Below are 24,403 nucleotides of genomic sequence, written 5' to 3' on the forward strand. Positions count from 1 at the left end.
GTGTTGGGACTCTGGCTTCCCCAACCCTGGGCATCCTCAGGCTTTGAGGAGAATACACAGGATTTGAAGTCAGAAGACCTAGGTTTGAGCTCTGACTGAGCCAGCCATAGTTCATGTGACCTTGGACAATCACCAAATGTTTCTGAACAGCATCTGTAAAATGACAGTAACCCCTACCTCACAGGGTTGTTGTGAAGATTACATATATGCTAAAGCATTTTGTGTATGAAAAAGCTTCTTACAAGTATTACTGTTATTCCTGAGGAAACCTCACCTTGGAAGCTGTCAAAAAAGACAACTTTAGATGGAATTGTCTTCCTTTTTTCTTTATTCAGCTTAGCCTTTCTGTTTGGCCAGGGCTGCTTACAGGGGCTGGTGGGGTTGAAATAAAGTCACCACATTTTGGTTCCTTTGGTCAAAGAGAAAGAACTCCAATGTCCAGCTGCTCCATCCATAGACTCATAGAATGGAAGTGAGCAAAGGAAAATTTTAAGCCAGGATAGTTAAGGAGCCAATGAGAAAAGGCTTGCCTTGCATTCGCAAATCCAGAATGACTAAAACATCTTAAGTAAATAAGGAATAGCCACAAAGATGCTCAGAGATAATTTAAGCCATTAATGGAATGTGGGAAAATGAGTTTATAAACTCTCTTTTCTATCTCTTTACCTTTGAGGTCAGGGACAGGCATATTACTGACACCCCATTGGCCATTGCCCTATACCTGCCAATCACCCAAAGAAAATAATAGCTTCTGAGAAAGCTCAATTCAGTGTAGCAACTGTGATATATTTACCCTAATAAAGCCACCACTTGGTCTTTTCCAGTGCCTCTCTCTTATGGAGATCATCCCTGGAATCCAAAACTATCCTGTTTTCTAACCCAGTTAAGAGTTAAAAACAACCACAGGTCATGAGCAGTAGGCTTGGCAATTATACCTCATGCAGTCATAGGAGACTGCCGCATCATTCTCAGCATGTAGGGTGTACCTCTCACTATCTCTGGCATGAACCAGCCTTGCAAAGTTGTACAGTCTCAGCCACTCTGCTTTGGTGGTAATTCTTCACTGATCTCTCCTCTCCATGTCCTTTCTGCATCCTTCCCCCGACCACCCACCAAAGGAGTTCTGGTCCCCAGATCAAACAGTTGCCTGCAGGTTGGTAATGTAACTTTGTAGATATTCCTTGGTTACAGCTAAGGAAAAAAAGCATTGGTATGCTTTTTTTGAAATAATGGATCAAAATTTAATTGCTTTTTTAAAATTTGTTAGGGAGAGGAGGATGAGCAGAACTCCGATGCAGCCTGAGAGTTCTGTATGTGTCCATATATGTACACCTTGTGTGTGTGTGTGTGTGTGTGTGTGTGTGTGTGTAACCTTATGGTTGTGCTCAGGCTGACAGGGAGGGCAAAAAGTGAAAAGGAAGCATGTCTTTCTTGTTTTCCAACATTGCTTCAAAGATGCCCAACCCCCGTAGTAGTAAGTAGTTCCCAAGTGGAGGGTCGGGGCAGAGGCCTCCACCAAGGCCATCAATAACCAGGTATGAGCTACAGGTCTCTGTGTAATGTGAAGCTCTCCCGTATTTCATTTCTGCACCCAGGGGGCGGCTCTGCAGGATTGCTTACGGAGAGCTCTGTGTCTGGCACCTCTCTCCACAAGGCCCAGGCGCCCAGGGTCCCACCGACCTGCCCAGGAATGCATCACATTGTTCTCTGGTGCTGTAATTTGGCTGTAGGAGCTAGGCTGAATGCCTCCCAGGGACGAGAAACATACTCTCCCATACTCTCCCTGGCATCCTCCCTTCGCCCCAGCTAGCTTGAGCTTCTGCCCTATGACCACTGAGAGCATTTAAATAAAACCCTCAGACTGAGGAAAAAAATCCTAATTATCTCTCTTCTATTAAGCCATGTAGAGAGACTCGTGTCCTCAGTGGGTCTGAGAATTTGGCAGAGACTTAGTGGTTGGTGTTCTTGATAAGGGCAGTGAGAAAAAGGAGAAGAAATTACTCCCTGCAACAGGGAGGAATAGAAATGAAGCAGTGAGTGTTCAGAAGTTAGATCTACAAGAAGTTTTACAAACAGACCCTCAGGAACAGGCTATGTTTGTTTTTGTTTTTAATCTGAAGCCCATGATTTTATTTTTCCAGCATCACTCTAAGGAAGAGTGTGGATTAGTGCCATTATTCAGGGCTGGTAATAATAAAAGTTAGCTTTTATCTCCAGGTCTAGGTTATGGATGGCATTTTTCTTTTACCCAAGAACAACTGTTTACAGGCTGTGCAGCTGAGGTACTTCAGTCGTGTGCCTTCTCTAAGGGATTCCCAGATCCTTAAAATAGATAGTATCTTTTAAGTTGTATCTAAGCAGCACTTACTGTAATGCGTTATACCTAAACATTTATTAAAAGTTAGAAGAAATGAGTACCAACAGAAGGAATGGAAGAGAGGAGAGGGGCTAAGACATTGCTGATCTGAGGGACAGACCTCTATCCAATAGAGGTGGGCTGGGAGAAGGGGTTATTAGAAGCAGAGTGAGGAAACTAAATGGAGCCCTGAATGCACCAAATAAAGTTCTCATTTTGCTGCTTGTTCCAAATAAATTAGTATCTGTGAAGTGCAGAATGAACGCCAGTTGTCTAAAGCCAGTCAGAATGCAGAAGTAAGCTAAGAACTATGAGGAAAAATTAATTCCTTGGCCATCATTCCTTCTCAGGGCCACATAACCTCTGTAGTGGGGCTCAGATGGACGTAATTTCTCTTGCTTATTCACCTTGCTTTTCAAACTTCTGACTCTCTGGACAGCTTGCTCTTTTCCTAACCATTTATAGGAAATTGCAAAACTTGCATTTTTATGAGCTAGAATATGGAGCCCAGGGAAAAGCACAGAGTGTAGCATGAGATGCCAGAAGAGGCCCATTTCTTTCCATAGGATGAGAACCAAAAACCAAATAGATAATAGGGCGCAGGTAGATTTAAGTCAGGTTGACTTCCCATGGAAGTCCTGTGCCATTATTTACATGGTAACATGCATTTTCTTGTGAGAACAGGGGCTGGCTAGGACCTGAGGCTTTCCCCAGCAGCCTGGCATATAATATAAGGCAGCCTCCTTCGGTAAGTTCATTCAGCCCTACTGTTACATTCAGACTGACCATGATCCCCTTACCTCTCCACTACCCCAAAGCTTTCCTCAAGATGTCAGCTTTTCTCTTCCCCTCCCATTTCCCCCTCCTTAATCCCACGATTGGCTCATCAGTTATCCAGTTAACTCCACTCTGAAGGAAGACATTCTCTCAGCCTGACTCATTCAGGCCCATTTCTCCACAGGCATCCCCTCACCGCAGACCACATGGGCCCTGACTAGCTCATGTTTTGTGTTAATGGATGTGAAACCACAGCAGATCCCCTCACCAAAAGAAAATCCACCCTAAACTCCCACACAGGTCTCAGCAGGTTACACAAATATTAGTCCTATCATCCAAATAAATCTGCCCCTGTAGCCCAGAGCTATGGCTCCCCCAACCTCCTGCTGCCTGTGCAGAGTGAAGCTGCTTCAAAAACATATGAGGACCCCAAGGGATGTTGGAGAGGAACTTGGGAAAGAAAGGGGCCTATAGCCAGAATTTTATGCAGGGTCTTAATCTACAGACTTTTGTCAATACTTTATAGTCCTAATGAAGGACTGTTCCTAGAGAAGTCATGATGGGCTAGACCAGCCAGGGGCTTTGGTGAAGAGTATCTGTGGGCTGGAGTTTGGGGCATAATTAAAGCTCAGTATCTGACAGCTGGCCACAGTGACTTATGCTTGTACGCCCAGCACTTTGGAAGGTTGCAGTGGGAGAATTGCTTGAAACCAGGAATTCAAGACCAGCCTAGGCAACACAGCGAGCTCCATCTCTGAAACTTAGTTTAAATTAGCCAGGTATGGGGCATGTCCCTGTAGTCCCAGCTAGTGGGGAGGCTGAAGTGGAAGGATTGCTTGAGCCTGTGAATTTGAGGCTGCAGTGAGCCATGTTTGTGCCAGTGCACTCCAGCCTGGGCAACAGAGTGAGACCCTATCTTTAAAAAAAAGAAATAAATGAAAAAAAGAACAGGTATGTATCCTCATTTTGTAGATGAGAAAATCAAAGCTCAGAAAATTTAGCTATCTTGCTCAAAATATCAAAAGCAAGTGGCACAGCTGTGATGTTTAACCCAGGTATGTCATAGCTGCAAATTTCTATACCACTCCACTGCTTTAAAATATCAACAGGCAAAAGATAACCACTGTCCAAGTCACATAAAAATAGGATATCAAGGTTTGGGGGACTTCATATCCTACCCTTCAGCTTACTAAGCCTGCTATCTCTAGAGATTCCACTACTGCAAACCTAGCTAGGCAACAGCTAATAACGTAGAAGAAACCCTCCTTTTAAGCCAAATGTGGAGTTAATAATAATCACCAGGACGTGGAGAGTCACTAAATAAAGATTTGTTGAGTAAATGGAGGAAGGCTGCCTTCTAAGCTGTGTATCACTTTGGCCCCAAGCCCCAGCACTCCTTCCCACTATAGCAACTAATTCCTGCTCCCAGCTTCAAAGGCTAGGATCCTCTCATAAAGAATTACCAAAGCCAGAGATCCCTACCTGCCTAGTATTCACTGATGCCTTATGTAGGCCCTTGAGATAAGACCTGCTTACCCCCTCTCCCACCATTCATGAGTTGCCTATATTTTACTCCGTGTTTCCCCAAACCTGGCTAACCTCCAGAATAATGCATGGAAAGAAAAAAACAAAAACAAAAACCCAAGGCCTGGCCAGACTTAACTTTCTCTATCCTAGGAGTATTCTAGGGTATTCTAATTATCTGTTAGGCATGGGAACCACTGCATTTCACCTCAGTTTGAACAGGCAGCAAATGAGCAAAAGAGGCAGTGCTGTCCAATACAGGTTGAGAATGGTAGAGAGAAAAGAGAAAAAAGAGAGAATGAATGTGTGTTTGTATAGTTATGATTTTTTTTTCTTCTACAAAACACAGCAGTTTATAAACATATGAGCATGTGAACAGAACCTTGTATACTATGGCTAACATCTCAGGCTCTCAATAATAGAATGTGGTAGCCTAAGATTTTCTTTTGGGGTACCAGGTAGTCTGCTCAAACTGACTTCAAGAAGCGACATGCTGTTTCATCTTTGTCCTATCTAACTTTGGCCAGGTAGAAACAAAAAGAAGCTCTCTATAGGTACCCTTCCTCTTGCACACCACGGAAGTATCGGGAAGCTGGTACAAAGAAAAGAAAAAAGGAGCCTCAACTACATACTTCAGTGCAACTCATTTCACTCTAAAGACCCCCTATCTTTTCTGCTCTCCCTTCACATCTCCAGAGGGGGAAATCAGGGAGCTTGCTCAGTTTCTTGTATCCCCTGTCAACTCCTTCCCAGGGCTGAGGAACCAGCCAGGACACCATGGTCCCTATGGATTACTCTCTACGTCCTTAAATAGAAGCTGCAGCAGCCCAGGGTGGAGGGTAGAGGAAGGCGTGCATGCAAGGATCTTGTGCTTTTGAGTTGAGAGTCTTGAACTGGAGGGATGAGTGAGGTATCAGTGTGTTCAGGTCTGGTCCAGCCACTCTGCCTTCTTGGGGGCCTTGCAAGTATGGACGTCCACAATGTCTCTGCATTCCTTGCACCGCACAGCACAGCACCAGTGGAATTTGCACTCACACTGGGTAACACGGGTGACTCGAGTTGTGTCATACCCTCGGCCACAGCACATGATTTCACAACCATCTGTTCCTTTTGATGTCTTGCTGCAGACACGGCCTGCAGTGCCTAGGGAACCTGGGTTGGGGGAGAGAAGGAGTGAGAACCAAGTTATCTCTTCAGCTGCCCCGGATACCCTTACCCCCATTCTCAGAAGGAAGACATAAAGAATCCCTTTTTTGGGCTGGGCACAGTGGCTCAGTGTCTCACTCACGCCTGTAATCCCAGCACTTTGGGAGGCCAAGGCAGGATTGCTTTAGTCCAAGAGTTCAAGACCAGCCTGGGAAACATAGCAAGCCCTGTCTCTACAAAAACTTAAAAAATTAGCCAGGTACCATGGGCATGAGCCTGTAGTCCCAGCTACTCAGGAGGCTTAGGTGGGAGGATCACTCGAGGCTGGGAGGTTGAGGCTGCAGTGAACCAAGATTGCACCACTGCACTCTAGCCTGGGTGAAGGTGAAATTCTGTCTCAAAAAAAAAAAAAGGAAGCATGGGCTCTGATATCAGATTATCTGGATTCAAATTCCAGTTCTACCACTCTTAGCTATGTGATTTAGTCAAAATGAAACATTAACTTAGTTTCTCATATGAAAATGAGCCCACTAATAAATAGATCATTAGATATAATCTCTGTTCATCTGAAGAGATGAACTCATTAACATGACTGGCTGGACACATATTCCTAAGGAATTCCTGAGTAATATCCCTTGCATTGTTATTATCCCTAAGCATTATCCCTTCCCCTTATAGTGGAAACTCTTGAAAGATAGGGATCATGTCTTTCCCCCATGCAGAGGGAATGCTTAGAATCTCATTCTGACTGATCCTGCCAACAGACCATAAAATCAATAGACTTTTGGATGGGTTGGGCCCATAAGAGTATCTACTCCAATCTTTTCCATGGTTAATAAGGATCCAGAGATGGGAAAATAACTAGCCTAGGTTCAAAAAAGAAAATAAATTAACTGATTTCTACAGCATTAGTCTCCACATACCACTAGGATAGGGAAGGAAAATGCTAGAACTTATATGTTTTTGTATCTCATCAATTTAAAATATCTATTTTGTATGTATGTTTTATAATTACAAATTCATGTAGTGGAACACAGATAAAACTTATAAATAAATATACGTGTAATGTAGATATATGCTCAAATTGTTTTACTGATAAGAGTAAAGGATCCAGAATGTTATGAGACCACTGCTCTGGAACGTGCGTTGACTAGGTCTGCTGAATATGTTAGTCTCCTAGCTCCGAGGGCTGGCTCTTAAGTCCTCTTGGGCACCAAAAACCCTTCTACATTCTGGAGCTGTGCTGTCCAGGGCCACTAGTCACATAGGGTCTTTTACATCTAAATTAATGAAAAGCAAACAAAAAAATTTAGCTCCTCAGTCACACTAGCTATATTCCAAGTACTCAGTAATCACATGTGGCTAGTTGCTACTGTATTGGAGAGCACAGATATGAAAACATTTCTATCATCACAGAAAAGTTCAGCTGGACTCTACTGCTTTGGAGGGATTTCCTGGCTCCATATTCTTTCTGGGATGACTTATATTCTTTGAATTCCAGGCCCCACTTTGGGTTTTAGGAGACCTAATCTTATGCCTGTGAGAAAAACCAACAGACATTGACATATCCTCTCTTCTAACTCCAAAGTTCCTCCCCTAAAGGTGCATTTTCAGTATGGTAGTGTAGGCTTACACTTTGGATATTATGAAATTATTTCTAGGTATCCAGAGAGTGACCCTCTGAATTAGACCACATGGGAAGAAAGCCTACTTAGTGGCAGGAAATCACTAGGAAAATCAGAAGGGCCCCAACTGTTTTTCTTCTAACACCCTACAAAGTATACAGACTACTTTCTTTGTTACTTGGGTAGAGCCCCACCCTGTTTCTGTGCCCAGTTTTACTCCAAGCCACTTGACTCTTCCAGGAATGACAGTGATGGGTGAAAACAAACAGTACCAAAGATAGCTGAGGTTTTTTGGCTCCACTTCACCCAGGTCCTGACTGTTGAGCCTGTAGAAAAGAGCCTGGGAACCCCATGACAACAACCAGAGGAGAAGAGTTCCTGGTCTAACCTATCTGAACCAGAAATATGAGCCAGGATGGTAACTTTCCTTCTCTTGGAGAAAAACTGTATTGTCTTCCAGCACCTCCAAGAATCCCACCACAAATACCTCAAACAGACTGAAAAACGACCATTTGCTGCTTTACTTGCCTTTGGTAGGGATCTCTTCTTTCGTTCTTTCTCAGCTCTGTTTCAGAATCTTCAATGGCAGCACACTGGATAAAGCCTTTCAAGGACATCTTTCTAGCTTTTATCTCCCTTACGGGGAGCCTTTACCCAGCAGATTGGTCTCTTCTCTGTCCCTGAAACAGGTCATGTGGTTTCCCACCTACTACTCTCGGTTAAGAAACTGCCCACTCTTCTCTCAAGCTATCCAGATACTCCCCACACTTCAAGGAGCAGCTTAAATTCTACATTTTCTTTCTTCTTCTTTTTTTTTTTGAGACAGAGTCTCCGATCTCGGCTCACTGCAACCTCTCACTCCCTGGTTCAAGGGATTCTCCTGCCTCAGCCTCCCGAGTAGCCGGAACTACAGGTGCACACCACCATGCCTTGCTAATTTTTGTATTTTTAGTAGAGACAGAGTTTCACCAAGTTGGCCAGGATAGTCTTGATCTCCTGACCTCGTGATCCACCTGCCTTGGCCTCCCAAAGTGTTGGGATTACAGGCATGAGCCACTGCGCCTGGACAAATTCTACATTTTCAAATAAACTTTTATTGACTTCTCCAATCATCTCTCTTTGCATTTGTCTCCCCAATATATCTCATTTATTTAAGTAGATTGCAAAGAGCCAAAGGCTTAGGGCTGCATCTTATGTTTCTGTGTAGCCCACACATTGCTTAAAACTGAAAACAGGTAACTAAATTAAACATTCCCTGGATGATGCCTACTGTATCCCCGATGCTAGAGATACAAAGGAGCGATGCATGACCTCAGGCCTCAAGGAGCTGAGTGACTTCCTCTCTGCTTGGCAGCACTGGGCCTATGGACTGAAGCATATGTTAGCAACCTCATGACCAGGTGTTCTTGTGGGGAGGAAACTGCCTCCTCCCACAGCACCTCCTTCCCTAACTTCTGAGACTGAACAGACCATGATTAACCAGGGGTGCCTGCACTAAGAACTGGGACTCCACGTCCCCACCTGCCTTCCTTACTCACCTGCAGCCTTGTCCAAGACACAGTAATCTGGGGAGTTGTCAAAGTAGACAAGATCAGTCCGAGTGGCATGGCGATAGCCTTGGCGGGCTGCAGTGAAGTTGGCACCATCCTGGGTGGCCATCACCTGCACAGCCCCATCATAGCGCCGTCGCAGGTAATCACCTGTGCGGCGGAAATCTGAGAGTGCACGCCAGCAGGTGCGCAGAGTACAGGAACCACTCACGCCATGGCACTTACACTCCAGCTTCAGAAATCGCCGCACAGCCTGGGGGAGGGGGAAGGCAGGAAAGGGGGTGGTAGCTAGTCAGGGCACATTTTAGTCATCCCTAGGGCCAAAAGGATGAGTGCTCTGAGTTAGGCTGGACCTGGCCCTGGCTGGCTGATTGAGCTCTTGGTTGTTCTCCTACATCAGATCCCACCCATTCTTCCTGAGCAAGCTCAAGAAACTCTTCTTCCAGGAAATCTTCCTGGACCAACAGTGCTTTCCTTTTCATAACAGCCCACAGAACTTGAGAGCCACAGGATTCTGTTCATGATTACAATGTGCTTGCACCTCCTCTAGTTTTCACGTTTTAGAGTGCCAGGTACCATGCCTTCTACTTTAGTAGTGCGCCATTTTCCCACATAGTACTACGCACATAGAATGTGTTCAAATACCAGGGAACTGACTAGAACAACCTCTTATCCTCTCGGTCTTTATGAAAGCAGTTCTTTTCCTTCTTAAAATGTTACTTCTTTTCTCCACTTTTTCCTACTGGCCTCCTTTATGAAGACTCTTCACGCACCTGGTTAAACCTAGGCATTCCCAAGCTCCCTTGCATTTAGTGCTCCTGTCCCAGGATGATGGGGCTTTTGGAAGTGATCCAGAAGCCTTCAGCTCTTCCACCTTCACATTTATTTAGTCCATGGTCACACATACTGGTCACCCCCAGCAAATATGAGTGTACATAAACAGACATGAGTACTGACCGTGCGACCACAGCGGTTATTATGTAAGTTCATGAGGGCCCGGGCATCCTTAAGCCTCTTCTCCTTGGCATCTACGAAGGCCTTCGCAAAACGAACACCATAGTGGATGTTGTCACTGCAGCCACCCCAGTCAAAGTCCCCACGCTGGTCATGGTGTCGGCCACGGGTGTAGGGGTCACAGCTGCACACACTTAGTTCACCCTGGCTACAGGCACGAGTAATAGCGTGGACTACTCCTGCTGATGAGATGGCATATACAAAAGCTGCCTCTCGGCTACCTAGAGAGAGAATTGTAGAGGTGTGTTTCAGGAAGGAGGCCCATGTCTCTCCCCTTCTTCAGCCCATGCAACCTCTGACTCTGAAACCTCTTCTCTCCTTTTCTTTCCCAGAGTCACCCCTATACCCCCTTTATTCAAGGTGCCTTTCATTTCCAAGAGCATTCCCCAGAGCATCTGACCTCTTCCCCTCAGCCCTCACTACTCTCTATCCACTTCTTTATATATCTGACCTTTTGAGCTGACCTATACTCTTGTTTCCTGCCAAATTCCCTGTGTCCATCTATTGAAAAGAAGTCTCCTGGTGAATCATCCCCTCCCACTGAGCACCAGCACTGGCTCAGCTAAGCCTGCCTTAGTCCACATTCCAGGCCTTTTCAGGCCCACTCTGCTGGACAGTTCCCCCACAATGGAGACCCCAGCCCAGGGGTCAGCCGTTTAGAGATCCATGCTACCTTCCCTTGCCTGCTTCCTCTCCCTCCCTGTTCTTAGAGACTGATGAATTATTGCCCCTGTATGCCTGACACCTTCAGATTCTCATCTTCTTCCCTCTCTCCTAGTTTACTGTCTAGCTCTCTTTAGCTTTTTTACTGAGCTGAAGCCAAGCCACTGACTCTCCAAATATTTACATATCACCTTTCTGTTTATCTCTTGTTCCCATTACTGTAGTGTTGGGAGTATTGGGTGATGATAGTGATGGTAGTGTTAAGAGCAGAGGGCCTATCATAGACCTCAGCCTTCCTTACAGTACATGGTAGCCTCCCAAGCTGGGAATTGGGGAGGACAAGGAAAATGAGTGAGAAAGATGGAAGTTCTAGGGAATGCTTTACCTTGGTCTTGTCCCAGAGCACCAGGATTTAGAGGAGACCCTGTCTACAAATCTAAGGTGCTAAGAGTCTGTTCCCAACTATATCCTGGGCTCTGCCCACAATTCTTCCTCTGAATATGCAACAGTGTATGGGAGAGGAGAGGGGGGATCCTGCCTACACTTCCCATTCACCACACCAGCACAGAAAGGGAAGTAGCTGTCACAGGATGGAAAAAGCCCCTACTTCTGAGCATGACACGGCCAAAGACGGTGTGGTCCCGGTCCACGGTGGTACAGTTCCAGCGGTGGTGGCGGAATTGGTGCTGACACTCTCGGATCCATTCTCGGGCACCCTCGCCCACTGAACGCATGATGTCTGGGTAACGCTGGCACAGCTGCCGCTGCCGGCTCACCAAACCAGGGATATTGTCACAGATCACTCGGGCCCCCAGTGCCCCAATGTACCTGCAAGGTGGAGATGGCCCTGTCAGAACATCCCAGCCTTTTTTCTGCATTGGGAAGGAATAAGGAGGGGGTATATTTAGCATCCAGACCTTGAAGAGATTCTGTCCCCTCTCCCTAACCCACATTCCATAAAGCTGATGAGTAGAAAACCATTTCCCACAGTTCTGAAGAAGTATGAATAGTTATACAGTTGCAAAGAGAGTAATTGAGTGGCCTCCCACCATCACCAGTTCCCCAGCCAAAGGCCAAAGTGACACACACTCCCAGAACACAAACTAGGCATGTGTCACATACACAGAAGCTGTGGGTATGTCACACAGACTCATTGTTTATTTAACAAACATTAAGAGCTTCATGGAAAAATAAACTAACAAAATAAGGGTCTGAGACAACATTCTTTTTTTTTTTTTGAGATGGAGTCTCACTCTGTCACCAGGCTGGAGTGCAGTGGCGCAATCTCAGCTCACTGCAACCTCTGCCTCCTGGGTTCAAGCGATTATCCTGCCTCAGCCTTCCGAGTAGCTGGGACTACAGGCGCACCCACCACACCCAGTTAATATTTGTATTTTTAGTAGAAACTGGGTTTCATCATGTTGGTTAGGATGGTCTTGATCTCTTGCCCTTGTTATCCGCCTGCCTCGGCCTCCCAAAGTGCTGGGATTACAGGCATTAGCCACCACACCCCACTGAGAGACAACACTCTTACACTCCCATTAAGATGGATGATGACCTGCGTGGTTGGTCCATGAAGATATGGTTTGACAGCAGGGGAATGGTGACAGGAAGGGGCTAATGGGAAGACATACAGTGAGCAATTCAAGTAATGTTTACAGCTCTAGTCAGACCTGTGTAACTAAAAAAATCCTCATTCCCAATCGAGAGATCTGGGGAGGAAGATCTCACCCTCTACTCTCCTCCTCAAACCCTTTATTTCCAGGTAGGGACTTTCTTAACAAATGAACCTTTTAAAATCATCTTCCCCAACCTGGAGAGACATGCACAGGCTGTCTGCAGTGGGAAGCCAAAGGCCAAGATAAGTAAGAGGGTGACTCTCCCCAAACTCTAGTCCCCAGTCTGCCCAATATGAACAATTAAAAGAAGGTCAATTGAGATGGGATACTAAAGAATAGGTGGGTTGCCAGAGTCATTATTGTTTCTCAAGGCAATATTTTCTCTTAAACAGTTTTAACCCTGGATCCCACCACAAGCCTCAGGAAGAATATTTCAGAGAGAAAACAGGAGTTTATCACCCTTTTCTCCCAAGAGGCCACCAAACAAGATCTGACCCATTCACCCACTTCCTCCAGCTCAACAGCCAGCTCCGTTTCTCATTCCCTTTCTCTCTCTCCAACCCTATAGCACCTTTCTTGATTTGCTGGGAACTTTCTATTCTCCTGTCCAGAGCACATCAAAGGGCTGCCCTCCCTCCCCTTTTTTGAACAGGTGGGGTCATGGAGAGCAACTGCTACTGCAGACAGAAAAGATTTGGTTTGAGCTGTGAATGAGCCTGTGGTTTGGGAACGGCCCCAAAATGGGCCTAGAAGTGGGTGAGGAGAAGGGAAGGCTGCTGGTAGGGGGAGGGGAAAAGCCAGACTGCCCTGGGCTCTGTGTCCCCCCCTGCCACCCCTCCGCATTCCCACAGCCGGCCCTCACCCACAGACTGGATCACCACTGGTGACACCAACTCAAACAAACACAAGGAGGGCTGATGCTTGCCTCTTCGGGAACTCAGCAGGGCTGATGGGGCCCATCTGTCCCGGGGAAGGGGTGAGAGGGCTGGCCCTCCCCTAACAAATCCCATGGAATCAGCGTCCCCAGCACTGTCCATCAGGGCAACAGCTTCCAGGAACAAACAAAATAAACACCCCAGACAGGGCCAGGCCGGAAAGGGCTGCCTGACGCACAGCCCAGAGTTACACCCACTGCTGTGGTGCTTTGTTTGGAGAATCAAGACCGTTGGAGTTGGAGCTTGTCCCTGTCTCACCACCGTTCGGCTTCCCTAGTTCAGCCCAAGTACTACTCTAGGCAATGGGTGTTTTTTTTTTTTTTTTTTTTTTTTTTTTCCACTGGGGCTTGGGTGAGGAAGGTTGGATGGGAATGAGAGACCAATAACCCAGCCCTCATGAGACAGTCTGGAGTGGGGCAGGCCAAACTCGGGCAAAAAGTCCTTCTTGTGGTCTGACTTAAATCCATTCTGCTGCAGCCCACATAGGTCCTTTTTATTACATCCTCACTGAGTGTGGGAACATCTGTTCAGTATCTAAGATGGGAAGATGATTAAATGTCTCTATTACCACTCTTACCCCACTAAGTTACAAGTTCAAAACTCCACAGAATGGTGCTGGCTTGCTCTTCAGTATCAGCCCCTTGTAGTTAGTGTAGGAGGTCCCCAATAAAACTGAGCCTGAGACTAACCCCATCTTCCTATCAGTTCAACACATGCCTGCAAAATGCCTACCATGTGCCAAGCACTGAGCTTAGATGTTAAGGACACAAAGATATTGAAGGCATCTCCCATCTCATGCTCTGTTAGAGTGTTAGATGCCCTGACTCTCTAGCTTTGTTTTTTCTTCTGGAAGTTCTTCACTTCCTTCCCAGCTTCCTGCCCCACAATGCTGCTCTTCACCTACTTTTGGCCAATTCACATCCCTTCATTTGACAAAGTGAGGTATACACTACTCTAGCCCCTTGCTACTCAAAGTGTGGTCCCCAGAACAGCAGTGTCTGTATCATCTGGGGATTCATTAGAAATGCAGACACTCAGGCCCCACCCAAGGCCTAACGCATCAGAATCTGCATTTCACCAAGATCCCCCACATGGTTTGGATGCACTGCTCCATGAAAGCAGGGATTTTTTGTTGGTTTCATTCACTTCAATATCCCCAGTACTAAGAACAGTGCCTGGCACATAGTAGGTATGCAGTCACTATTTGTTGAGTAAACACCTAACTGTTCTGATTTATCCCCAACTCCCTTCTTCCCCTAGCCAGCCATAAACTTCATTTCCAATCTGCAGATGTTTTATGTTTGTATATTAAAGATACAAACGGGCCAGGGATCTGCTTTTTTTCTTTGCTTCTTTCATGTACAGCCCCTAGTGTACATGGTTCAGCCCAGCACATACAGGACTTTGAACATGGATAAAACTATTGGCCTCCATGAATCTGCTCTTAATGCCACGGCATCCCTCATTTTCATTTGTAAAATAAGGATGATAATAATAGAACCTACCTCACTGGATTATTTCAGATTGACCAAGATGATGCTCATAAGGTGTTTGGCCATCATACCTGAAGCTTAGTAAGGGCTCATTAAAAACAACTACTGTTGGTAACAGTAATGCTAACAATATGATACCACTCTGTGCTTCTTTCCTTTGGTGAGCCTGTGAACACAATCCTGCTCTTGTGATTCCCTACATCCAATCCCCTATAGAATGCAAAATGGAACAGGAAAGCACATGCCAGAAGCCCCTTATTTCTTGGTCTGTTTAGGATAGATGGACAGCAGTGGTTAGAGAGTAAGGGGAAGAATCTCAAGCTATAAGAAAAATCCAACTATTAACTGGTGAAAATGATGGCCTTCTGCGCCAGTGTGGAACACAGATGCACCAGAGTAACAGGCATTTCTCTTCCACGGGTTCTACAGAACATCAATCTTGCTGTTTTCTTCCTAAGAGAAAGGCCTGGGGGCTTAGCCTGCCTTTAGAAGGTAGCTTTTCACCTTATACCACAAGTGGCGATCACTGAGATGGGCATTTGGGCCTGTAGCTATGACAGGTGTGAGGCAAGGAGGCTGAAACACACTTCCCAGCCTGGCCCTGTTGCAGCCTTCCTCCTTTTCACAGGGGCTGCTAAGTCACTCTGTGTGTCACCTACCTCCCTCCCTAGCTCTTTCACCCAGGAATTTTTCCAAATCTTTAATATGAACCACATCAGGGGAGGGTAGTAGAGGCAGAAAGGAAAAGGGAGGAGTAGTCAAGGGTACAAAATGGGGTACAGGAAGACCCCCACTTGAGTCTTTAGTAACCACTGCCAGGATGCTGAAATTACCAGAGTGACACTTTCTCACCCAAACACCAACTGGTCCCCAAGACTACATCCCAAACTGGTAGCAATCAAGAGTCCCAAGAAGCAAAGTGCCATCTGGGTAAGATGAAGATGGACAGCGGTCACTTCATGCTGTCTCAACAGAGACCCTGAAGATGCCAAGTCCCCAGCTAAACCAAGCTCATGAAGGTAAACGGTGGCTTTGATCTCACACAGAACTTTGAAAAGTTTTTCTCCTTATTCTCCTTCTTCCCTTTCCCTTTCTAAAAGAATGTTTCAAGCCAGATGTAAGATACAGGCCCCTCTGTTCCCCCATCCAGAACCCCCCTCCTCACCTTCCCCAACACTGCAGAGATTAAAAAAAAAAAAAAAAAAAAAAAAATCCAAAAGATTTTTCTGAAACAGGAAAACGGGGTGGGGGTTGGGATGAGGAGAGACGCATCTTGAAATGATAGGAATCTGCAGCCCAAGCTGGTGGGCCCCTCGGCCAGCTACCCCTCACCCTTCAGCCAAGATTCCAAGTCAAGAGGAGAAAAGCCACAGGGTACAAGGGGAGAAGAGACCACACTTGGGGGTGGGGGGCTTGCACGGGAAGAAGAACGGAGTAAGGAAAGGAAGCGGGGCACTGCATGGTGGAGAGGGGCAATAGCCTAGTCCAGGAGGCCAGTTTGATTTCGGGGTGAAAAGGAAAGAATGAGTCTTTTCTAGGTTCCACTCTTCCTGCCTTGCCCTCTCCCCGGGGTGGGGAAGCAGGGAAAGCAGCTCCTTCTCCTAACGAAAGGTGATGAGTACCATCCAAGGAGTCGGAGGCAGGGAGGATTCTAAAAAGAACAGACAGCAGACATCCAGTGGATCTGTAATGCCTTTTTGCCCTCTTGTGAAATGTCTGGAGCCTAGGGCCTGCAAGAAATCTGGGGAGGGGGTCTCATAGTACCTCGGGACTCCGGAGCCCTCTAGCTCTTGGAGGTGAGAAACGGGAGATGGTAAAGAATAGGAAGAAGGGAGGGAGACATAAAGTTTCCAAATGACATCCTCAAAACGGTGGCTGAAGACGAACGCCTAGATAATGCAAACCCATGCGTTTTGTTTAATTGCGGGAGTTAATAGGGTAAATTTTGCCCCGATTCCATTTCTAAGCCTCGGCTGGGTGCTGCTGCCTCACCAAAGCTTTCCTGTGGTACGGGTGGACTAGAGTGGCAAGACACTCGGCTGACCTCGCCAGCTGCCCCTTTCTCCACCTCTCAGAGGGCGACCTTAGGCGATTGGGGCCCTGGCGAAGCTATTGCGGGCCTCGGAAGGTTATTGGTTCCCTGAACTCACCCTGAGGGACACTCGGAAGGTAGCTTCTGCCCTAAGGAGCCTTAGCTGAAATAGAGGGGGTACAGCACATGGAGGCCTGGGGAGCCGCGACCGCGGGGCGTCCTATCTCCGAATGCCCAGCGCTTTTCTCACCAGGCGTGTAAGATGTGGAGCCTCACACTCCCGCCACCCCACAACTTTAGACTTCAGTGACAGTCTGCCCGAATCGTCTCCGGCTCCGTCGAAGCAACAGCTTGGTCCCCTGAACAGCCCGTCCCTCCAGGCGCCTTCGGCCTCTCCTACCAAGCGCCTCACCCGCCCAGCCTGAGAGCCACACTTACCACCAGGACGTGTCTACGCGGGCCGGCAGCGTCAGCAGCAGCAGGAGCAGAAGGCAGGCAAGACCTAGGCGGGCCGAAGCCCGGGAGCCGTCGGGGTCCGCGGGTCTGGGGGAGGGCACCGGGACCGGGGCGCGGGGGCGCCGAATGGGGAGCTGCGCAGCTTCCTCCGCACCACCCGGTCTCAGCATAGCTCCCCGAAGACTCCCGCCCCGCAGCCCGGAGGGGCGTGGACGGGGCACCTTCTGAGGTTACTCAGGCCGCTCCTACCTCACACCCCCGGGGGCCCATGGGGTTCACCGGCGGCTGGGGACCTAGGGTCACCTGGGGTCCAAAGCCTGGGAGCAAGGTCCCGGAGAGGGGCTCAAGTTGCGGTGTCCGGAAGCCGACGACGGCGCGCCGAACCCGGGGTAAAGGGGCGCGCTGCCCGAGCACCCGGTGCGGTGTCAGGGGGTCTGCAGCGCGGAAGGGAGCTGCGGGCCTAGTGTGCGGACAGCCCCTTCGGCCGCGGGCTCTCATTGGACGGGGCGGGGCGGGGCCGAGGCCGGGGACACGCGCTGCCCTTAAGGCGGCTCCGCCCGCGCCAAGCCCGGGGCGCTCCTCGGCGCCCTAGGTGTAGCGGCCGCCTCCTCCCCTCGGCGCTCCCGCGCACCAATGCGCAGCTCCCCCACCTGCTCCCGCGCGCCGCGACGGGGCGCCGCGGCTCCTTCCAGCGCCCCGAGAGCCCAGTCCCTGCCGACACCGCGCCACCGGGTCCTAGCGCCCTTCATTCGGCAGCCCCAACTTCTGTAGGGGACCTACCGGCAGGCGGAGCGGGAAGGGGCTGCAGGCACTTCCCTCCTGTCCCCAGCCTACAATGACACTGGCGCTGAGGATGAACTCATTTCCTCCATCCTTGCGCATCTGTGAAATGGGTAGAATCCCTGCCACAGGGAGTTGGGGGAGTCCTATCTTTTCAACACTGCCTACAGGGGCGCCGTAGGCAGTCGGCTTCGGGCACGGAATGCTTTCACCTAGGGCTCATCGCCCCTCCTTCTTTCGACCCACTGCACCCCCGACCTCAAAGCATCACGTTTAGACCTGGCTCCTGCCTGCCCGGCCTGCCACGCCCGGGTGCTTTTCTTTACGGACTGGGAAGCGACGGCCGACGCGAAGGGGGCACCTGCGGACTCCCCGCCCCTTACTCCAGGGCTCAGCGGAGCTCAGTCTCTCCCTGCTCTCTCTCTGTGCCTCGGTCCACCCTCTCGGGCGGGGCTGAGAGTATGAAAGAATCAGAAACAGCTGGGAGGTTTTCCCGCACCAGAGGCCAGGGTGGGGGTCTTGCCGAGAGGGTGGAAGCCCTGGAGCTTTTTCCCTCCTTCGCCTTCCCACCCTGCCTCCTCCCCCGTGCTCCCTCATCCTCCCTCCGCCCGCACAGCGCCTGGGGGCGTGGCAAATCGGGAAGGGGTGGGAAGGTGCAGTCTGCCGAAAGTGACCCTCTTCTCCCACCACCCCAACCCTCACCTTCCCTGGGTTGCAGGTACAGCCCCTGCTGGCACAGGGGCCCTTAGTCAGAAGTAAAATTCTTTTTAAAATCCTGGTCCTTCTAACTCCGAGAGTTCAGAGTTCACCTGGCATCTGGCTCCAGGCCCTTCTTCAGCCTCAGTTTCTCCCACCTCGCAGGTGTCTTTCCTGCCTCCTCATGTGATTTATTTAAAGTCCTGGTGTAAACAACTCACTAGTAACTGCAGATGCCCTCAGCCCCAAATTCACTGTCATTCCTTGGTTGGGGGTGGGGGTGGTGGTGGCGTTAGAGGTGCCTCCCAAGTGTGAGCAGATGGGGTGCAGTTGGCTGCAGACATCTCAGAGACAGAGCTAGGGGAGAAGGTTTCAGAGGAACCTTTATCCTCTCTCCCCACCTCTCACTCCTTTACCCTCGCTTTCTGTGGTAAGGTGCTGAGTGCATTCATTAATTCAACAAATACTTATTTCCTACCACATGCTAGGACTGTGCTAGGCACTGGGGACACGTCGGTAAATAATTCATCCCCTTATGGAGTTTGCATTCTGTTGGGGGAGGATAGACAATAAACAATAAACATCAGAAGCAAAACAGAGTATGTTAGAACGTGGTAAGTGCAATGGTAAAGAGAGCACAGTCAAGGGGATGGTTACAGTCGCAACTAGGATGATCAGGGTAGGCTTCATTAAGGTGACATTCAAGCAGAGATCTGAAGGAGGTGAGGAAAAGAGCCAGGCAGCTTCCTGGCAGAGAGCATCCCAAGCCGAGTGAAGAGCCGGTACAGGGACCCAAAGGCAGGAGTGGGCCGGTGTATCAGGGCTAACGAGAAGCCCACCCAGCTGGAGTGGAGTGCACCATGGAGGAGGAGAATTCAGATGAGGCCCTGAGGTGCTCCAAGTCATGAATGGGAGGCAGTGCTCCCCGCTTAGGTGGAAAGTGGGGGCTGGGCTGGAGTTGGATGGGAGTGGGAGAGGACTGAAAACGGGGAGACCTCGAAGGACCGACTTCCTGGCACAGAAACTAGGACTGTATCATTTGTAGCCAACCAGCTAACTTCTTTTCTTCCCCTTCACTCCCTTTCTTCTAGTGGGGTGGGCTCCAGTTGGCCCTGCTATTTCCTTAGAAAATCGCAGACTCTGTGCTTAGTTTTCCTGAGAGGGGCAGGTGGGAGAGGAGTGAGCCCCGGCTCGTTCTTGGCTGGGCCCCTTTCCTTGGACCACTCTTTTATTTTACCTCCTCCCAGCCCCGCCCCATCCCTACACAGGGCAGTCTTGGAGTTCCAGCAGTCTCTCCCAGACTCCCCTGTGTGTTTAGACCTGGGTGTGACTCTGGCCCTGTGTTTATTTCTACATATGGGCCTGGGGTTGGTGGGAAGCACAGGGAGTGGGAAAGTTGGCTGAAGATGATCCATCAGCCCTAACCTAGAGTGGACTCACCCACATGGGCCCCCACATCACTTCTGAGGCCACTTCTCTGGCCTGAGCTGTCTTTATAGTCAAGTGGGACTGTGTCTTGGCACAACATAGATGCTCAAGTATTAAAAGCATGTTTTTGAGGCCCAGGCTTGGTGGTTTATACCTGTAATCCCGGCACATTGGGAGGCTGAGGTGGGAGGATTGCTTGAGCAGAGGAGTTAGAGACTAGCCTGGGCAATACGATGAGACCCTGTCTCTACAAAAAAATTTTTTTTAATTAGCCAGGTGTGGTCACGCACACCTGTGGTCCCCACTACTTGAGAGGCTGAGCTAAGAGGATTGTTTATGCCCAGGAAGTCGAGGCTGCAGTGAGGCATGAATGCACCGCTCCACTCCAGCCTGGGCAACAGAGTGAGACCCCATTTCAAAACAAATAAATACTAATTAAAAAAAAAAAATTAAGCATGTCTTTGAGCTGAAGTGGACCCAGAAACCTCAGCAGCTCCAAGACGGAAGGAAGTGGGTGAGGGGACAAGACTACTCTCTAAGGATTGTAAGTCATCTCTGCCCCCAGAGTGACAACCCAGGATGGGGCTGGGCTCCTTTTGCTGCTTCTTCCCCTCTCCTGAGTCCCCAGCTCCCCAGAAAGAATCCCAGGCTGCAGCAGCCAGCTGACTGCAAGAGCTGCACTCAACCACTTAACTAGAGAACAAATATGGAGCCAGAGAAGAGGTTTTCTGGGATCTGCCTCTTTGGAGCTTCAAATCTCAAAATAAACTTCCAGTCTCAAGGTCCTAGACACTACTGGAGAGCTCAGCTCCTCACGCAAAGGCCTGTTGTGGGGCTTCCAGGCAGCGGGTCAAGGCCAGAGGCTCAAGCTAGCTCAGGACCTGCTCCTTCATTTTATTTCCACACTCTCACTCTCAGTTCTGGAAGCCAGAGGGAGGAGTCACTGATTTGAGCGTTAAGTTCTGGTCTGTAGAACCCTGCAGGGAGTCAAGTCAGCACTTACTGAGCACCTGCTGTGTGCCCTACACTGGCCTGGGTATCCTAAATAACAAGGAGCAAAAGGGTCTTACTCCCGAGGCATTTTCATGCAAATGCAATAAAGCTGTCTGCGGGTGGCACACTAGGTTCTGCTGAGGTTCAAGGGTGCACGCTGTGGACATGGTGAACAGTATCAGTAGAGACCTAAGGAAGAATCCCAGGTTCCCTGGAGGCTGCCAGATTACCTGGGGCCTCCAGCAGGACAGCTTCCACCCAGCCAGCAGGGTCTGGTCCTGCCTCTTCCTCATAGTGGCACTAGAACCTCCTCCTGTCCTCTCAAAAGTGGGTGCTCAAAGAATAGTCTGCTCTCACCCTTGATATCACCTTATGCTCTGCTCTCTGGTGGAGCAGAGTTAAGATTTCTCTTCACTCTGTTCTCAGCTATTCGTGGCTGAATGATTTTGAATTTTTGCTGGCCCTGGGATGGGAGGGGAGATGAGCTAAGGGGAGCTGGGGTGTGGGTAAACAGCTCTTACCCCGCCCTGCTCTATCCTCCAGAAAGCTCCCCTTCCCTGGGCCCCTTTGGCGATGACCTTCTCTTTTTCCCTGTGGGTGGGAGGTGGTGTGGATGGTAATGAGCAGAGAGAAAGGCCAAGAAGGGGCTGGGGGGAGGTTTGGATGGGAGTCAAGGAATTCCTGAGCCTGCTGCTTGCAGAAGGGGCCCTGAGACGCCTTTCCTGAGATTTCTTTGCAAACCGAGGCAGGTCTCACTTGAAATGGGGCCAGGTTCACACAGGTAACTAATGCTTCACCTCTTGCCCTGCCACCCCATGCAGGTGTCTGGGGAAGTGAAGGAAGCTTGGAAAGAACCCAGGAGCTGTTAAGTGGGGGAGAGAGTGGGGATCCATGCTTTGTACACAGCCTGGCAGGCCTCTCCTTGGTATTTATGAGCTCTTAGGCAAGGCGTGGAACATGTCTCAAAGAGGCCAGACCAAGAGGGCTTTGGAGGGAAGGAGCATCAGCCCCAAACCAGGAAAGGGGTCTTGATGGAGGAGGAGCCCTTTCCTCCCAACCTAGTGGCTAAACAGGGGTGCAAACTACTCCCCAGAGGACGAGGAAGAAAGGAAGAGAGGGATCTAAAGGAGAAGGGGAAGGAGGAGAGGTGGCTTGGGGAGGTGAAATGATGGGGGCAGGGAGTGGGGGTGTCTGGAGCCTTTTGGCACTTTGGCTGTAATCAGACTGGAGCCAGGCAGTGGGCGGGCTGACAGCCATGCTGGGCGGGTGGCCCAGGTTCTGTGTGAGGCCAGTGGGTGTGCTGCTGGGATCCTGGGTGGCCACTGACCGCCTCTCCCTGAGGGAGGGTTCCCAGTCTGCTGATCACACAGGCTATGCACTGAGCCTTCTGTCTCCCCTACCACCTGTTCTGGGCCCTAGAATGATCTGGAAGTGAGAATTGTTTCCAGTGGACAAATATCTGCAGAGGGCACGGCCTGCCTCCCTGCCTCCCTCCCACTCTGCCTTCCTCAGTTCACTCCACCTCTTGTTCTCATGCTCTCCCCATGTCTCTTCTCTGAGTCTCCATTTCCTTGGGTCTCTCTCTGGCTCATGTCTCTGTCATTCTGTGTCTATTTTCATCTGTCTTTTGTGTTAATCTCCCTGTCTTTTTATTTTTTTGAGACGGAGTTTCACTCTTGTTACCCAGGCTGGAGTGCAGTGCTATGGCGCGATCTCGGCTCACTGCAACCTCTGCCTCCTGGGTTCAAGCAATTCTCCTGCCTCAGCCTCCCTAGTAGCTGGGACTACAGGCGTGCACCACCATGCCCAGCTAATTTTTGTATTTTTTAGTAGAGACGGGGTTTCACCTTGTTGACCAGGATGGTCTTGATCTCTTGACCTCGTGATCCACCCACCTCGGCCTCCCAAAGTGCTGGGATTATAGGCGTGAGCCACCGTGCCTGGCCATCTCCTTGTCTTCATGTGTCTCTCTGCGTGTCTGAGTTGGCCTGCCTCCCACTCTCTCTCTGAATGTCTCTGTCCTTCTCTTTCTGAATCTCTGCCTCTTGCCTATCTCCCTTTCAGTCTGCATAACTCCCTGTCTCTGTGTGTATCTCTCTGTATGAATCTGCATGACCGTTTGTCTTGCTCTTCCATCACTCTGTCCACCTATCTCTCCATGTCGTTTCTGACTCTCTGTGACTTTCTCTGTCTCTCTCTTTGTGCATGTGTGTGTGCACACCTCTATTTTCCTAGGTGTGTATCTTTGCTTCTGTCTTTGTCTCTTTCTCTTGCCCTCTGTCTCATACCTCCCCCTTGTAGCTCCTGTAACACAGTGCAGGGAGCACTGGACCAGAAAAAAAAAATCAGAAAACCTGAGGGTGTTTTCCCCCAACTCAGCCATGCACTGCTGGCATAACTCTGTAAATCACTTTCCCACTTCAGGCCTCAGTTTCCCTACTGGTGAAACAGGAGAGTAGAGATCTAGTTCCTTCTGTGGGAGCCTCTTTCTTCTTCCTAAATCTGACCCTGAAGTCGGGACTCCAGCATCCTAGGGACTCCAGTGGAGTGGGGTCTCTGGTACTGTCAGCCAGCAGGCCCCCAAAGAAAGACTCCTCGCTCCTTCACATCCTTACATATCAGGGTGGACAAGGTCCCTTTCTGGGGCCATGTCTGGGATACAAACCAGATTAGCTCATCTCTCTAATCCTCTTTGTGCTGGGGCCTCTGCCAGGCAGGGACACCCACAGCGCAGAGCAAGGGTGTGTGTGTGAGTGTGTGTGCAGATTCTTGGAGAAGGCAGGACACTCAAAGTTCTCCTCCCTTTGTTACCCCCTCCTGCCTGAAAAGCTCAAATCAGCAGCCCTCACTGTGTAAGAAACATCATCCGACTTGAGCCAAGTCAGGTTTTTCATAATCCCTGTCTGCAATCCCCTCTCCCCTAGTTTCTTTCTCTATAGACTGGACCAATCATTCCAGCCGTCCTCCTGGTCCTGAAAAACCCAGAACCCACCTCCTCCTCCTCTCATAACCCATGTGTTCTGTGTGTGTATTCTCCTCCAGTCATCACAGGAGAGGGGTCTTTCCATGAAAAGCAGGAGGGTGAGGCTGGGGGTCGTGGACACGCGGGGTGGGGGGAGGGCAGGGAAAGCAGGCTGTCCTTGGGCTTCATACCCCCAAGTCCGAGGCCTCCAGCCCTTCCCTGAGGTTTCCTTTGGAGAGGTCTCTCTTGCCTGGTAAGATCAAAGCATTCCCTCTGCCAAATCATTACCTTATTTTCGAGGCAATTAGAGAACTTATTGTATCAATTAGCCGGGTCTTCAGCTTCAGCGGTTTA

The 24,403-nt window shown here is 49.3% G+C and overlaps 2 protein-coding genes across 6 annotated transcripts in view; one reads left to right on the forward strand and one right to left on the reverse strand.

Annotated features, from left to right (window-relative positions):
- ST7L (suppression of tumorigenicity 7 like) overlaps positions 1-8,546 on the forward strand; it is a 101,836-nt gene extending 93,290 nt beyond the window's left edge. For 3 of the 4 annotated variants that reach the window (XM_064372711.1, XM_012466581.3, XM_012466582.3), the window contains one exon: positions 1-8,241. In XM_064372711.1, the coding sequence (XP_064228781.1) occupies positions 1-99 (99 nt within the window). In that variant the 3' untranslated portion in view covers positions 100-8,241. The other variant, XM_064372705.1, reaches the window with a different exon arrangement.
- WNT2B (Wnt family member 2B) lies at positions 3,222-24,403 on the reverse strand. Of its 2 annotated transcripts, XM_012466584.2 has the most exons (5): positions 24,338-24,403; positions 11,263-11,483; positions 9,936-10,213; positions 8,967-9,231; positions 3,222-5,809 (listed from the first exon to the last, which is right to left on the reverse strand). In XM_012466584.2, the coding sequence occupies exons 2-5, from the start codon at positions 11,387-11,389 to the stop codon at positions 5,580-5,582; spliced, it is 900 nt and encodes a 299-aa protein (XP_012322007.2). In that variant the 5' UTR covers positions 11,390-11,483; positions 24,338-24,403; the 3' UTR covers positions 3,222-5,579. The 2 variants fall into 2 exon arrangements, with proteins under 2 accessions (XP_012322007.2, XP_012322006.2); XM_012466583.2 differs by lacking the exon at positions 24,338-24,403 and having other exon boundaries at positions 11,263-11,783.

This window comes from Aotus nancymaae, unplaced genomic scaffold, assembly GCF_030222135.1.
Source record: "Aotus nancymaae isolate 86718 unplaced genomic scaffold, 86718_ANA_hifiasm-v0.15.2.pri h1tg000007l, whole genome shotgun sequence".
Classification (NCBI taxonomy): domain Eukaryota; kingdom Metazoa; phylum Chordata; class Mammalia; order Primates; family Aotidae; genus Aotus; species Aotus nancymaae.

What these genes read in the sequence shown, in the direction of transcription:
- WNT2B (XM_012466583.2), bottom strand. Translation starts at nt 11,608, where the DNA reads ATGTGGGTTAGGGAGAGGGGACAGAATCTCTTCAAGGTCTGGATGCTA. An exon ending in TGGCCGTGTCATGCTCAGAA is followed by an intron (nt 10,214 to 11,262) that starts GTAGGGGCTTTT and finishes TTCTCTCTCTAG; the next exon opens with GTAGCCGAGAGGCAGCTTTT. An exon ending in TGTCTTGGACAAGGCTGCAG is followed by an intron (nt 5,810 to 8,966) that starts GTGAGTAAGGAA and finishes CCCCCAACCCAG; the next exon opens with GTTCCCTAGGCACTGCAGGC.